Source organism: Boleophthalmus pectinirostris, unplaced genomic scaffold (genome assembly GCF_026225935.1).
Source record: "Boleophthalmus pectinirostris isolate CB_2022bp ecotype Guang Dong unplaced genomic scaffold, ASM2622593v1 HiC_scaffold_12, whole genome shotgun sequence".
Taxonomy (NCBI): domain Eukaryota; kingdom Metazoa; phylum Chordata; class Actinopteri; order Gobiiformes; family Gobiidae; genus Boleophthalmus; species Boleophthalmus pectinirostris.
Window position 1 is genome coordinate 28887246 of NW_026571018.1, and position 12780 is coordinate 28900025.

The following is a 12780-nucleotide window of genomic DNA, read 5'->3' on the forward strand; positions in this document are numbered from 1 at the left end:
TCTCAACCAGGAAAATCCCTCAGCCTCTGCCCCACACAGGGGTAATAACAATCACAATGTACACTGCTAATCTACCTTGAAGTCAGTGAACTTTACATTACCTCAAATGTGTTCTACTACCAATAAATACCACCAAGGACAGAATCAAGATAAAACTACATTAAAACTGGAATTAAACAGCCCAATACCAAACCAGGACTAAGCAAATGTAATCCTGTTTTGATTGAATCTGTATTTGAAATGGCTGAAACCATGACTAAAGCAGGACTGAGCCAAGTCTAAACTAGGACCAAAGCAAACACATAAACACAACCAAACCCAGGACTAAATAAGGTCTACAAAGAAGGACTTAACCCATAACTCAGCATTTAAATCTGTAACTGGGAAAATCCTGCTGGACACGTACCACAGTTTAGGAAGATTTAATTCTTTTATTTCTTTGCATCACTTTCCGAATCATGATGTGGCTCTGATTCAGAAAATGACTAAGAAATTCTTTTGGGAAACCACCAAGAGAGAGTGGCGTGTTTGGGCCTTAACTTGGCACTCCTTAGACCAATTTGTAATGACTACCACTTTTAAAACAGTAACGACTCTGAACGTTGCCTGGTTGGTCCTGGAAAAGTCATTTATTCCATGCTCCGTTCCTTCCTGGTTTTGTTCACTTGTTTTTCCATCCTTCGTACCTGCCACAGTCTGCCAAATATGAAGCAAAACTAGTGAAGCCAATTTTATGAATAATGCTCAGAATGACATTTGCACTAATAAACAAGGAAGCATTCAAGTTAAAAATGGTATAATATCTCAGTTGTACAATGCATGTAAACCTTATGACTGACTATAAAATAAAAGACAGTTAGTCAAATGTTCAAAAGCAATCAAATGTTAAGAAGCTTCCTAAATTTATAATAAAAATGCAGACAACTTTTGAATAGATTTAGGTGATCATCTTAACCTTGTAAAACATATTCTCTTTTGCCACATATAGCTTTTATAACACCAACAGGAGTATAGCCTAAATGTTACAAGATGATAAAACGTATAGAATACAGTTTATTTCTCAATACAGTTCAATAAACTCAGATTTAACAATTATATGCTTATAAGACAGTTGTTAAAAGATTTCCACAGCGTTGCAATGACACAAGAGGTCAATAAATCGTCTTATAATTCCTGTTTTATTCAAGACCCCCATAATTATAATGCTGTCACTATCCTAGTTTCCACCTTCCTTATCCTGTATTAGCCTACATTAGATTAGAAAGCTTTTATTATTCAGGCAACTTATAAGATACCCCTCTGCCCCCCTGGCCAATCGATAGCGGTCTACTGTAACGGATGAAGTCAATGTTGAGATAAGTTACTTTGCAGTAACACAGACAGGAGCAAAGTCTAATGTGCTGTAATAACTAGAGTCTGTGGAGTCCAGAGCCCGATAAACCTTTGCATATGAACTACGGACATCACTTCTCTTTGCATATGCACAGTCTCTCTCTTTCTCTCTCTCTCTCGCTCTCTTGCCTGCAGCTGTTGTACCCCCTGTGAGCACGAGGGAGGGGGCATTATAGATCTTGCCTTTTATTACAACGATCCCTCACTCCTTCACAGGGCCGCTCATGACCACGAGTTTTTTTTTTTGATGCACCCTATGACAACACGAAATTCAGTTCCTCATTGCGCGCCGATTCTTTTCTCGTGCGTAATTCAACTTTAATCACTAAATGAAGCGCAAGTCGGAGCTTGTGTGAAGCGAAGCGGCAGCAGTAGCACTCGGAGAGGACCATTTAAGGAATATATTTGGATTATAGTCGCTGAACGGACTCGTGGAGAGCGGATAACTTTCTGGAGTTATGACGTCTGTATGGAAGCGACTACAGCGCGTCGGTAAAAAGGCATCAAAATTTCAGTTCGTGGCGTCTTACCAGGAACTTGTCTTGGAGTGTACGAAAAAATGGTAATTATTTCACATTTGGGCTTGTTTGTGATCCTTTTGTAGATACTGGTGTCATCTTATCATCTTTTTGAGTTTCCGCTATACGCATAACCTGTATTTAGTGGTTACACATCAAATTGACTTTTACACCAGGGAAGCCATTTATAATTAACACATGACGCCGGGTCTAGCTAGTTTGTTCACACTTGCACTTGCGTTATGGATAAAATAAGAAATTGCTTCACTTTACTTGCACTTATTTGCATTTTGGAACAGCTTTACCCATGGATAAAATGTAAAAAGTTGAATAAACTACTGGCTGCAATAAAAATATACCATTATAAATTAAGATAGAGCTTACACACACACACACACACTATAACCGTAACTTATTTAGTTTTGTTCACACTAGAAACTTTCGATTCCTCAACCTTTTCGGGTTGACACTTAAAACCTGATGGATGCTTTACCAACTCAGTGACATTTCCGGTCATGCAAAACAGCTGAGAGCCGCTGGTGACGCAGCATTTGCCCGTGATTGATGTTTGGCATGCGCTCGGCTGACCACACTATTCTTTGTTTTAGAATTATAGGCTATGGATGAGGTAAATGTAATGACTTCTGAGTTAGTTTATGGTGTGAATGGACAAATTTATTCTATATGCTTTATTTGGTGAAATTTCATAATTCTTCCACTTTTTAAGTCATTTTATTGTTGTTTCTAGGCACATGTATGGACAAAGACAGTCTCATTCAATCTCACACTCATTCACTAAATTACATTGATTTTAATTGACAGAAGATAATTGTTTTCTATTGATTCATTGATTACAGTTTTTGAAGATAGATAAGATAGAAGATAAGATAAACCTTTATTTGTCCAACAATGGTGAAACATAAGGTGATCCATGCTGTTTAATTGCTGTCCATACATATATTCATTGTGACACTACTTCAGACAATTAATCATTAGCCAAACCAGCAAGTGTCATCTATAATAAATAATAGCCTTAATGACACTGCATAACATGTCCATGAGTGTAATTACATAATTAATCAACAAGTGACAACAACATAATCTACGTCTGAGTCTATCTGTCACTATCTGGTACTTTTCAATTATCAAGAGCATGTTAAAAGATCTTTAGACTTTTGCCCACCTACATACCAGCATAGGACACACTGCACCTTGTTATCAGTCAAGGGTGGTATAATTACTACATGTGTGTATGAAAACTTATGGTCCTAAAGCATTATGTGTATGTGTTGACTCAGCTCTGGGTAACAGTTGTCCGAGAGTAATATTGGAAGGCAAAGACTGATTGGGAAATGAGTACCACTCCCTGTCATGGGGAAATCAACATATAGCGTGTTAGAAGTTAAAACAAGAAGTGTTTAGAGACTTTATTGTAGGTTCTTTTTGAAACCCACAATTTGCAGAGACACAAGGTTTGTTATCCCTAAACACAGCTTGTAATTACTTTGTATTTTTATGTTATTATGTGGGATTAGTGGGATGAGCAAATCAAAAGATTTAGAATGAAGACAAACACAACTAAAATGATTAAATCCCACTGTATATTAGTAAACCGATTTCTTAAAACAGTTAACAAGAATTCTTAAAAAGCTTTCTTTTCAGGTCTGATGTTAGGCATTATGCAATATTATCATAATAATTCTGACTCAGCTGGGAAAACCACAGCTAAACCATGACTAAACCATGACTACACCAGGTCTAGAACAGAATTAAGCCTATATCAGGACTAAACTAGGACTAAACCAGGACTTGAACAGAATCAAACCAAGTCTACACCAGGACTATACAAGGCACAGATCGAGACCTGGACCAGGAAGTATTTGGACGCACCCATAATGGCCCAGAGAGAGATGTGGTCTCACGACTCAATGAACAGAGCCTGAATATATCTTTATATCTTCTGTTGGACCTCATTATTGTCTGTGCAGTGACAAAACATTGACCACACCATAGAATATAAGCACATGTTACTGCAGGGCATTACACTGCTGTATTGACCAAGCTAGTTCAATCATGTATTTTTGTGCTGTCTTTTGTGTTGTTCTGTCAGATGCTCGTAAACCAGGCTTTGATCGTAACTTATTTTGATTGTCTTAAATCCTGGCTTTCATTGGTTCTGGGCTATGTACGAAAACATGTTACAATCAACCCCAGTCATTTTGGATAAAAGCTCATAAAACATTTTAATTTCTGTCTTGTTAATACATTTTTTCATTTATGAATGGATTTTATTACCTGGGGCTACCGTTTCCTGTGAAAAGTCACGCCTCACATTTAAAAGCAGGTCACATGACGTTAAACTTCCTGTTTCACTTCCTGTTTAGAAGCCATGTGAAAATACAAAAGGAATGCATTCGCTGGTGCCACTCACAATGTACAATTCCTCACATATCATCTATAATAGGGCCATGTTTTAGTTATTCACTTGTCAAGAGGAACATTGACTATTTACCTATTGTTTTGACTCCAAGGGGCAATAACAGAGCAATGGCAGTCACAAGACCTAATGCTTGCCCCCGTACTTGGGTCGACTAGATAATATGAGCTTTATAAGGCATGATTAAATTATACTAGTACAAGTCCATCATTGTATCACGTTTAACATACTTTCAACTCTGGAGTTTGGGTCTCAGTAATGTTTTTTGTATTGTGGAGTAAATTTGGTGATGCTGTGTTATTATTTTATTATTTGGTTTATTATAGGCTCATCAGAATAATTGTCTTAATTTATTAGTATGGTTTAAGTAAGGGGATCTGCAATAGTGGCTTGCATGTTAGACTCAAGAATTACTGGTACAGATTTGGCTGTTATTGAGTTTTGGGAATATCAATATTTCATAATTCTAACCTAGTATCACATTTGAGTTTGAAATTTTGGTATCACGACTATATCAGCTCAACTTTCCCTTAGAAACAGCATATAATCAGCAGGTGTATAAAGTAAGGAGTCCGGTGTCTCTGTTTTGACCTGCGTTGTGTGTTTCTCAGGCAGCCGGACAAACTGAGGGTGGTGTGGACCAGGAGGAACAGACGCATGTGCTCCAAGGTAAAAAAACACACTCTTTCCATTACACAGTCTGTGCTGGAGAGGTAAACTGGACAGATTATTCTAAAAGTAATATGTACAATTTTGAATGTGGGCTTTTATGCTCATAAGGCCATATATTAGGCAAGGCAAGGCAAGTTTATTTGTATAGCACAATTCGTACACAAAGTAATTCAAAGTGCTTTTAAAGGTCATATATTAAGTAAAATCGACTCTTGTGAGCTTTAAGCCATGTTATAATGTTGTTACCGCCTCAAAAACGTAACTGGAGTTGTGTTTTGTTCATTCACACATGTTTGAGTAACCTTTTATTATTTGTCTGTCTCAGTTTCTAAAGCTCAGAGTGCTCCACCTTGTGATGTCATGAAGTGGTAGTTTTTCAAGTTAACAGCTACCTTTATTTCAGTATAGATTGGCATTTCAGGGTTGAAATTGTCCAAATGATTCTAGTGAAGGTGTATGGAGTTTAAAAAGACACTGGAGCACTTCCTTTATTACCACATGATATCACATTGTAGAGCAGAGTGTTTCCTGTTTAAGGAAACTGATGAGAAAACATTATAACATAGATCAGAAAATAGCATAATATGGGCCCTCTAAGTGTAAAACCATAGTAAATTTGATTCTCGTGTTAATTTTAAAATTAGTTTATTTAATGGCTGCAAAAAGTTATCACCGTTGTATTACTGTTTTTTTTTTTCTTTTTTACTCATAAGACACCATGTTTGTTTTGACACAAACAGACCATGTGTTTCTCTGAATGATTCATTTCCCAGAATATGGTTCCAGACCTACACGTAAACTATTGTCAAAGTGTGTTGTATTGGCTGACCAGAATTTGAATTGCAAAAACAGTATCTAGTGATTAAAGTATGACTCCACAAAATTCTCTCTTGTCACATGATTGGTTGTTTTTTTCTAAATTAAACAAAATTACACCATAATCACTCAGAACATTACTCTGCAATTTCATCTGTTCAAATCAGTTGTAACAGATTGAAAAAGTACAGTCATGTGATCGTTTGATTGGTAGGATTTTATGTAATAATAATATTCAGTATTTTTTCCATTTCTTCAAATGGTATATTCTGCAGTGTATTCATCAGGAAGATTGTAATTGTAGGGTATTGTTTTTGTTATTGGTATTTTCTCCATGCATAGATGATATGCCAAGTGTAAGCTGATGTCTTGTTTGTGTGTTAGCTCCACAGTTGGCAGCCGGGCATCAAGAACCCGTACAGAGGGATGGTGGTGTGGCCCGTCCCCGAAAACATCGACATCTCTGTTACTCTGTTCAAGGTACCAGCAGTAACAGGACCTCCTATTTACACTGTACACAGCAGCTAGGGGACAGGGAAGAGTGAATAGAGTGAAGAGAGTTGATAAAACAATACATAGACATTTACTATAGCTATATTTATTTATAAATATAGCACATTGATATAGCACGTATATTTATAGCACATTTATATAGCATAAGACTTATAACTTCTGATGTTGCACAGTTTAATAAGATGAAGGTCTTCTTGAATGAAAGAGTTTTGTGAATTCCCCTTTAATGGTCGATGGAAGTGTGTAATAGCCTTTCTTTTTTCACACTCAAGTTAGAAGTAAACTTGTTGTTGTAGACATGTTGTATTTTTGTATATCTTACCAGGCACAACGTTAAGAACAATGTCTAGTTTAATTTTGACAACGGGTCGTATGCCAATAAAAAGCACTACAATCAGTTTAATTTAATTACAGGAAGATTCAAGGTTTGTTATCATTAATTGAAGTTCATTGTGACTGTTTACTGTTTGCAGGATCCTAATGCAGAAGAATTTGAGGACAAAGAGTGGACCTTTGTCCTTGAGGGGGTAGGAATCATTTGATTATGTCTCAATCAATCAGTCAATTGTGAATAAACTTGACACCAAAATTCGACTTAAAAACTGGTGGTTAAACTGGTGATTTGCAGACTATCCTTTCTAGATGCACACATTATGTTTTTCTTCTTCTGCAGGAGAACAAGGGCCATCGTAAAGTGCTGGCGTCCGCAGACATCAACATGAAGCGTTTTGCGAGCCCCACTCCAACACAGACTGACCTGACACTGAAGCTCAAGCCTCTGTCGGTGAAAGTGGTGGAGGCCACGCTCAAACTGTCCCTGTCCTGTGTCTTCATCAGAGAAGGAAAAGCCACGTGAGTTAAAACACATGTTACTGCTCACACATGTTAAAGGGATAGTTCAGGATTTTTGACATGAATCTGTATGGCATCCCCGTCATCAGTGTTGTGCATCCACACCGACTTACCCCCGAAAGCGTCCGGTGAGCCGAGATACTGGCCCGTTTTGGTGCTGAGGAAAGTAGTTCGGCAAGTTGTGTGGGGACTGTATACTAAAGCGTTTTTCTTCTCAAAGCAATATTTGTTCAAAAGAGTGATACATTTGCATCACAAAACCATCGTCGCCAAAAAAGTCAGATCTCATAATCGCTTGGCGCTATTTTCTCTCCGTACGTACCACTGCGCGCGGCCGCCAGGTGACAGCCGCGCACCGATCCATCACTTTCTTCAGTTGTTCGGCAGTGTTTACATGCGCAGACCGCCGCCACGCGAGAGAGCTAACGAGAGAGCTAGAGCCATAAGTATATGAGCCTGGTTCACTTTGTTTACTGCTCGGAATGTTAGCGACAACATGTCTGATTATGACACCGACAATAAAGACTTTGCCTTTACCACAAACCCAAGGGGAGATCTTTGTGAACGAATATACTGATGCCGAATTTCACCAGATGGAGTTAGAACGAGCAGAGAGAGAGAGAGAAAAGACAGAGAAGTGGTACAAGTTGAAGCTGGAGCCGTGAGAGACCGAGTGAACCACAATCACCATCACGTCATTTATAAACTCATATACAGCGAACATAGAGCCTACACTGTGACTGAAGCATGGACTACTAATAGAAACATAGAATCATTCACACGTCCACGTAGCTGCTGCCAATAGTGTACGCGACATTTACAATAGTAATAACAGTCGACTTATAAAGTTACGTTTTGTAGAAGCTTCACTGGTGATATGACACTGAGTGATTTACTGCACACAGAGTTACAGCTGATTCTTGAGCCTGTTCTCTTGTAAACGTAGCGGCACTTCTTCGTTCTTACCTGGTTTAGTTTCCACATTGAAGCCAAAGGCAAGAAGCCAAAGTTTCCTCAGCGCAAAGTCCGTGACAGGAAAACAGTGAAATGTGCGTGGAGATTCAGCCAGATTTTTGTTACAGCCTGGATAATCAAGAGTTCGCACCATTTTTTAGATATATTCATATGTATCTTATACAAGCTTGTATACTTATGGCTCTAGCTCTCTCGTTAGCTCTCTCGCGTGGCGGCGGTCTGCGCATGTAAACACTGCCGAACAACTGAAGAAAGTGATGGATCGGTGCGCGGCTGTCACCTGGCGGCCGCGCGCAGTGGTACGTACGGAGAGAAAATAGCGCCAAGCGATTATGAGATCTGACTTTTTTGGCGACGATGGTTTTGTGATGCAAATGTATCACTCTTTTGAACACATATTGCTTTGAGAAGAAAAACGCTTTAGTATACAGTCCCCACACAACTTGCCGAACTACTTTCCTCAGCACCAAAACCGGTCACGATCTCGGCTCACCGGGCGCTTTCGGGGGGTAAGTCGGTGTGGATGCACAACACTGATGACGGGGATGCCATACAGATTCATGTCAAAAATCCTGAACTATCCCTTTAAGTTTATCCTTCCATGCGTAAAGATATCTATCCAAAAAAGCTACCATATTTCGTGATCGATGTTCTTATTGCCAGCCTTGCCAGATCATATTTAGTTGTGTTACAGGACACACATTTCATTATTATTTCTGCTTTATATTGTTTTTGAGCTACTATGTATTGTTGTTATTGTGACATTTATATTTATATTGTTTTGATTTTACTTGTCAAGGATGTAGTTGAAGAAGTCTGTGCACCTGTAAAGAGATATTTTAGAGCTGACATACGTTAAATAAATAAAGGTTTATTGACCATTGACCATTGTAACCTGTCAAATGTAATACCAAGATTTTAAGATTAAGTTTAGTCATCATTTTTAGGCACACGTAAAATTAATTTTATATATGGTATGCTTAACGAGAGGGTATTATGCAAAGTATACATTGTTTGAGCTTTCTAAGATTGCTCCCTCATCATAAAAACATGCTTGAAGAGGTTTTAGATGTCATCCATGCATGTTTGAGTATTTTAAAGTTCTCCTCCAGGCCTTATTTCAATGTTCCTACGGTTAGCTGTATGATTCTATGCAATGCTCAGCCTCTACATCACCCATGCTCCCACACCACAATTCTCCATAAATATGTAAAAGCATGACGCAAAACCGTACACAGCATCTTGGCAAACCAGATGCAATGTGCAGTAGTTTCATTAGTGGGATGCATGCTCTTTGTATTGTGATAGCGCACTGAGGGGGGAGTGACTTAACGTGGAGGGCAAAGAGAGGGGAAACATGTATAAAATATGTTAATGCGTTGTTTCAGCCAATATAGCATTTTCAAAACAATAGAAGGTAACATGGCAATCTAAATGTGTTAGCAGTTTACACCCCATAGAAGTAAAACACCTCTTCTTTAAGACAAACATTGGTGTATCAGTGCTTCTTTGCTACACAAAATAATCTTTATCTACAGTCACATCATAATGGTTATACGTTAAATATACATTTGTGGTGGTTATATTTGTTAACTTCTTTCAGTGATGAAGACATGCAGAGTCTGGCCAGTCTAATGAGTGTCAAACCCACTGACATCGGGAACCTGGACGACTTCAATGAGAGCGACGAAGACGAGGACAGGAAGTCTCTCAACGCAACAGGTTTGGCTCAATATACAGACACGTTTTATTTTTCTAAATCACTTTGAATTCGCCTTTTATTCTAAACATTTCCATCTTTAATCCTTCGTTTCATCTTGACTGTCTTTCTTTTGGTTTTCCTGTTCTTCCATAGCTGTTTCACACACTCTCATTCGCCCAAACCGCCCAGCTCCTCCTCCTCCGTCAGATCAGAAGCCATTTGGCCCATCTTCAGGTACTTCCCTCCATCTCCCCAAATCGCACCCCTGTTGTGTCCTTTTAGATTCACCCTTCTGTAGGCAAGGGGGTAAACAACTATAGTCTATCTGTCTGGGACCCTCTCTAGATCAGACCATTTCACACATTAATGCCATTTTCTCAGCTTTTCCAACTCCATGGTTCAAACTGCATTCCTCTTCATTCACACCTATGTTCTAAATCATATGGAATCATGTGGACATCTGTAGGATAACTAATCACATGTAATAACATTAGCTGGGGCACTTTAACGCTGGAGACTAGAGTGAATTGGTTACTTTGAAATAGACAGGCAGAACATAGCTGGGATTCGTTCAGGTCGTATTTATAGATGTATTCTTTATTTTTTAGATAAACATGACCAACTTTAGGTCCAGATATCACTAGTGTCTTACAGAATGTGTAAAAACATATTGTTTACCCAGTTTAGTACATATGAATTAAATAATACAATATAATCTAATATATTTTGTAATACATTATAGCTAAAAAAAGAACAGTATAATGATAGACTTGCACTAATTGCACTTTACCCATTACCATCATCAAATTAACAGTGTGTACGCCAGTGTACAATGACTGAATCTTCCATTAAATCTGGGTAATTTGATGCCTTCCATAAAAAACACAATTTTATAATGAATAAATGCATTCTAGAAAGAGACTGTTTTTCCTCGAAACAGGACGAAAGATATTAGTACACAGGAACATATTAGCCTAATTCCTCTCTTCATTCATTCTTGTGTTATTTCTCACATTACATTTGATAAATTACAACAATCCCTTTCATACTAAGATTAAAACCATCCCATTTCCATTTATTACTCATATTATTCTGTATTTTCTCTTTGCTGTTTTTCTCTGTTCTCATCCTCTCATCACCTCATTCTCCACTCATCTATCCATCCAGCCTCATCCCGCCCACCTCTGCCCACCGCCCCTCGCCCTTCTCCACGCCACACCAGGCACTCCTTCTCCTCCGCTCCCGTCCAATCAGATCCTCAGCCCTCCCCTGGCCCCTCCCCTCAACCCTCCCCCCGATCCAAGCATAAAAAGTCAACCATTCAAACCTCCGATGGTAAACCTCAAGATGTGCCTACCGCATCTGTAACACTTCCCGACTCACTTCCTGTTGATGCCGGTAACGTGGCAACCCTGTATTCTAACAACACTCCCACAGATTCAACTTCATCTCCCATTCCTTTACAAATGACTAAAACAGATTCGAAAGAGGTTGCTATTTCGACTTCTAAACTGGCTCCAAAACAAGAACCAAGAACTGCCCCTTTGCCGTTAGTCTCATCTGTAGATATTATTATAAATTCCACATCCGCACCCGCCCCTACACAACCTGCTGCCAAACCAAACCTGGATATGAAGACCTCTCTCATCAAGCCCTCAGCACCCCAGTCCGACCCCGTCCCGCAATCTCTCTCTCATCCCCCTTCTCTCCCCAAAATCTTCCAGTCAGGGCCAACAAAAGGTATCGACTGACAGGATATTATTACTTATTTTATGCATGTTTTAAAGTTTGCATTGTGTTGCGTGGTGTTCAAATTATTTCCAAACAGCCTTTCTATATGTATGTTATATAAGAGGGTCAAGTCCTATCCATCTGTGGCTGCTTTATGTCTTCATTTCTAAAATACTTATTCTATGAAGCACAATTAGATTTTACGATTTGGACACTCTTATATCAGGGAATGCTTACTTCTCAAAGCAGCTGTTATTAAGAAGCAAGCAACATTTTGACTGTTCTTGTTTCAAAAGCAATGGAAAATTTTGTTGCAACCTCCCTCATGTTATGTGTGACCCACCCTTATGTCAAATGTACTGTTTGGGAAACACTTGCTGTGGGTTAGTTAATGCATGTGGTCATAGATTGTCAGTGACTTGCAACAAAGGCATTCCATAGTATTAAAAAAGAAAAAAAATTATGTATTGTTTGTTTTTGCTATACAATTATACTGTGACTGTCAGCCTTTAGTGTCTAATATAGTGCTAGTTTGTTTTTCAAGTTGTTCTTTTAAGGACAAGCAAAAATATGATGTACTCCTGCAGTGCACGCATCCTCTTATATTAACACTGTTCCTCTTTTTGACACCTGATAATTCTGCTGTTTCCCGCTGATAATTTCTGTCATTTCCATATTCCTCTCCTCTTCACTGTTCAGTTCCTGTTTCTACTCAACACCGCCCCCCAGAGGCTGAATCTGAACATGATGTGACTTCAGCTACTGGTCTGTGCCCTTCTAACACTTTAAATTCATTTCTGGTTTAATTCACTCATTACTTTAATTTGTCACATGCAAATACTGTTTACTGCCCCCTTCAGGCCGCTCACACATTTTCAAGCCTCACATCGTCACCCCTGTCGCTCGCCCTTCCTCTCCCTCACCCTTTTCTCCTGATGCTCCTGCTTCAACTCAAGTTCCTCCTTCTAAATCTGCTTCAGAGACAGGTATTCATTCATATCTTTTGATTATTTTGTATTCTTTTTTACTTTTTTATTTCTTTTTGGGTTTCAGAGTGATGAAAACTGATCACTGTTTCCATAGCAATTAACAACAAACAAAACAGCCTATTCTTTGAATGATGATGTAGTACTCAAAATGCAGCCTATAAACCAGAAGCTGTAAACTATTTG

At 38.7% G+C, this 12780-nt stretch overlaps 1 protein-coding gene across 7 annotated transcripts in view; it reads left to right on the forward strand.

The window, feature by feature from the left end:
• Positions 1-1526: 1526 nt before the first annotated feature.
• ehbp1l1b (EH domain binding protein 1-like 1b) overlaps positions 1527-12780 on the forward strand; it is a 32609-nt gene continuing 21355 nt past the window's right edge. The window contains exons 1-10 of one of the 7 annotated variants that reach the window (XM_055148811.1): positions 1527-1954; positions 4959-5016; positions 6220-6315; positions 6822-6875; positions 7022-7200; positions 9779-9897; positions 10031-10111; positions 11045-11617; positions 12308-12373; positions 12469-12594. In XM_055148811.1, coding sequence (XP_055004786.1) covers positions 1851-1954; positions 4959-5016; positions 6220-6315; positions 6822-6875; positions 7022-7200; positions 9779-9897; positions 10031-10111; positions 11045-11617; positions 12308-12373; positions 12469-12594 — 1456 coding nt within the window. In that variant the 5' untranslated portion in view covers positions 1527-1850. The remainder of the gene's footprint in view (positions 1955-4958; positions 5017-6219; positions 6316-6821; positions 6876-7021; positions 7201-9778; positions 9898-10030; positions 10112-11044; positions 11618-12307; positions 12374-12468; positions 12595-12780) is intronic. The other 6 variants (XM_055148812.1, XM_055148814.1, XM_055148815.1 and 3 more) reach the window with 6 other exon arrangements.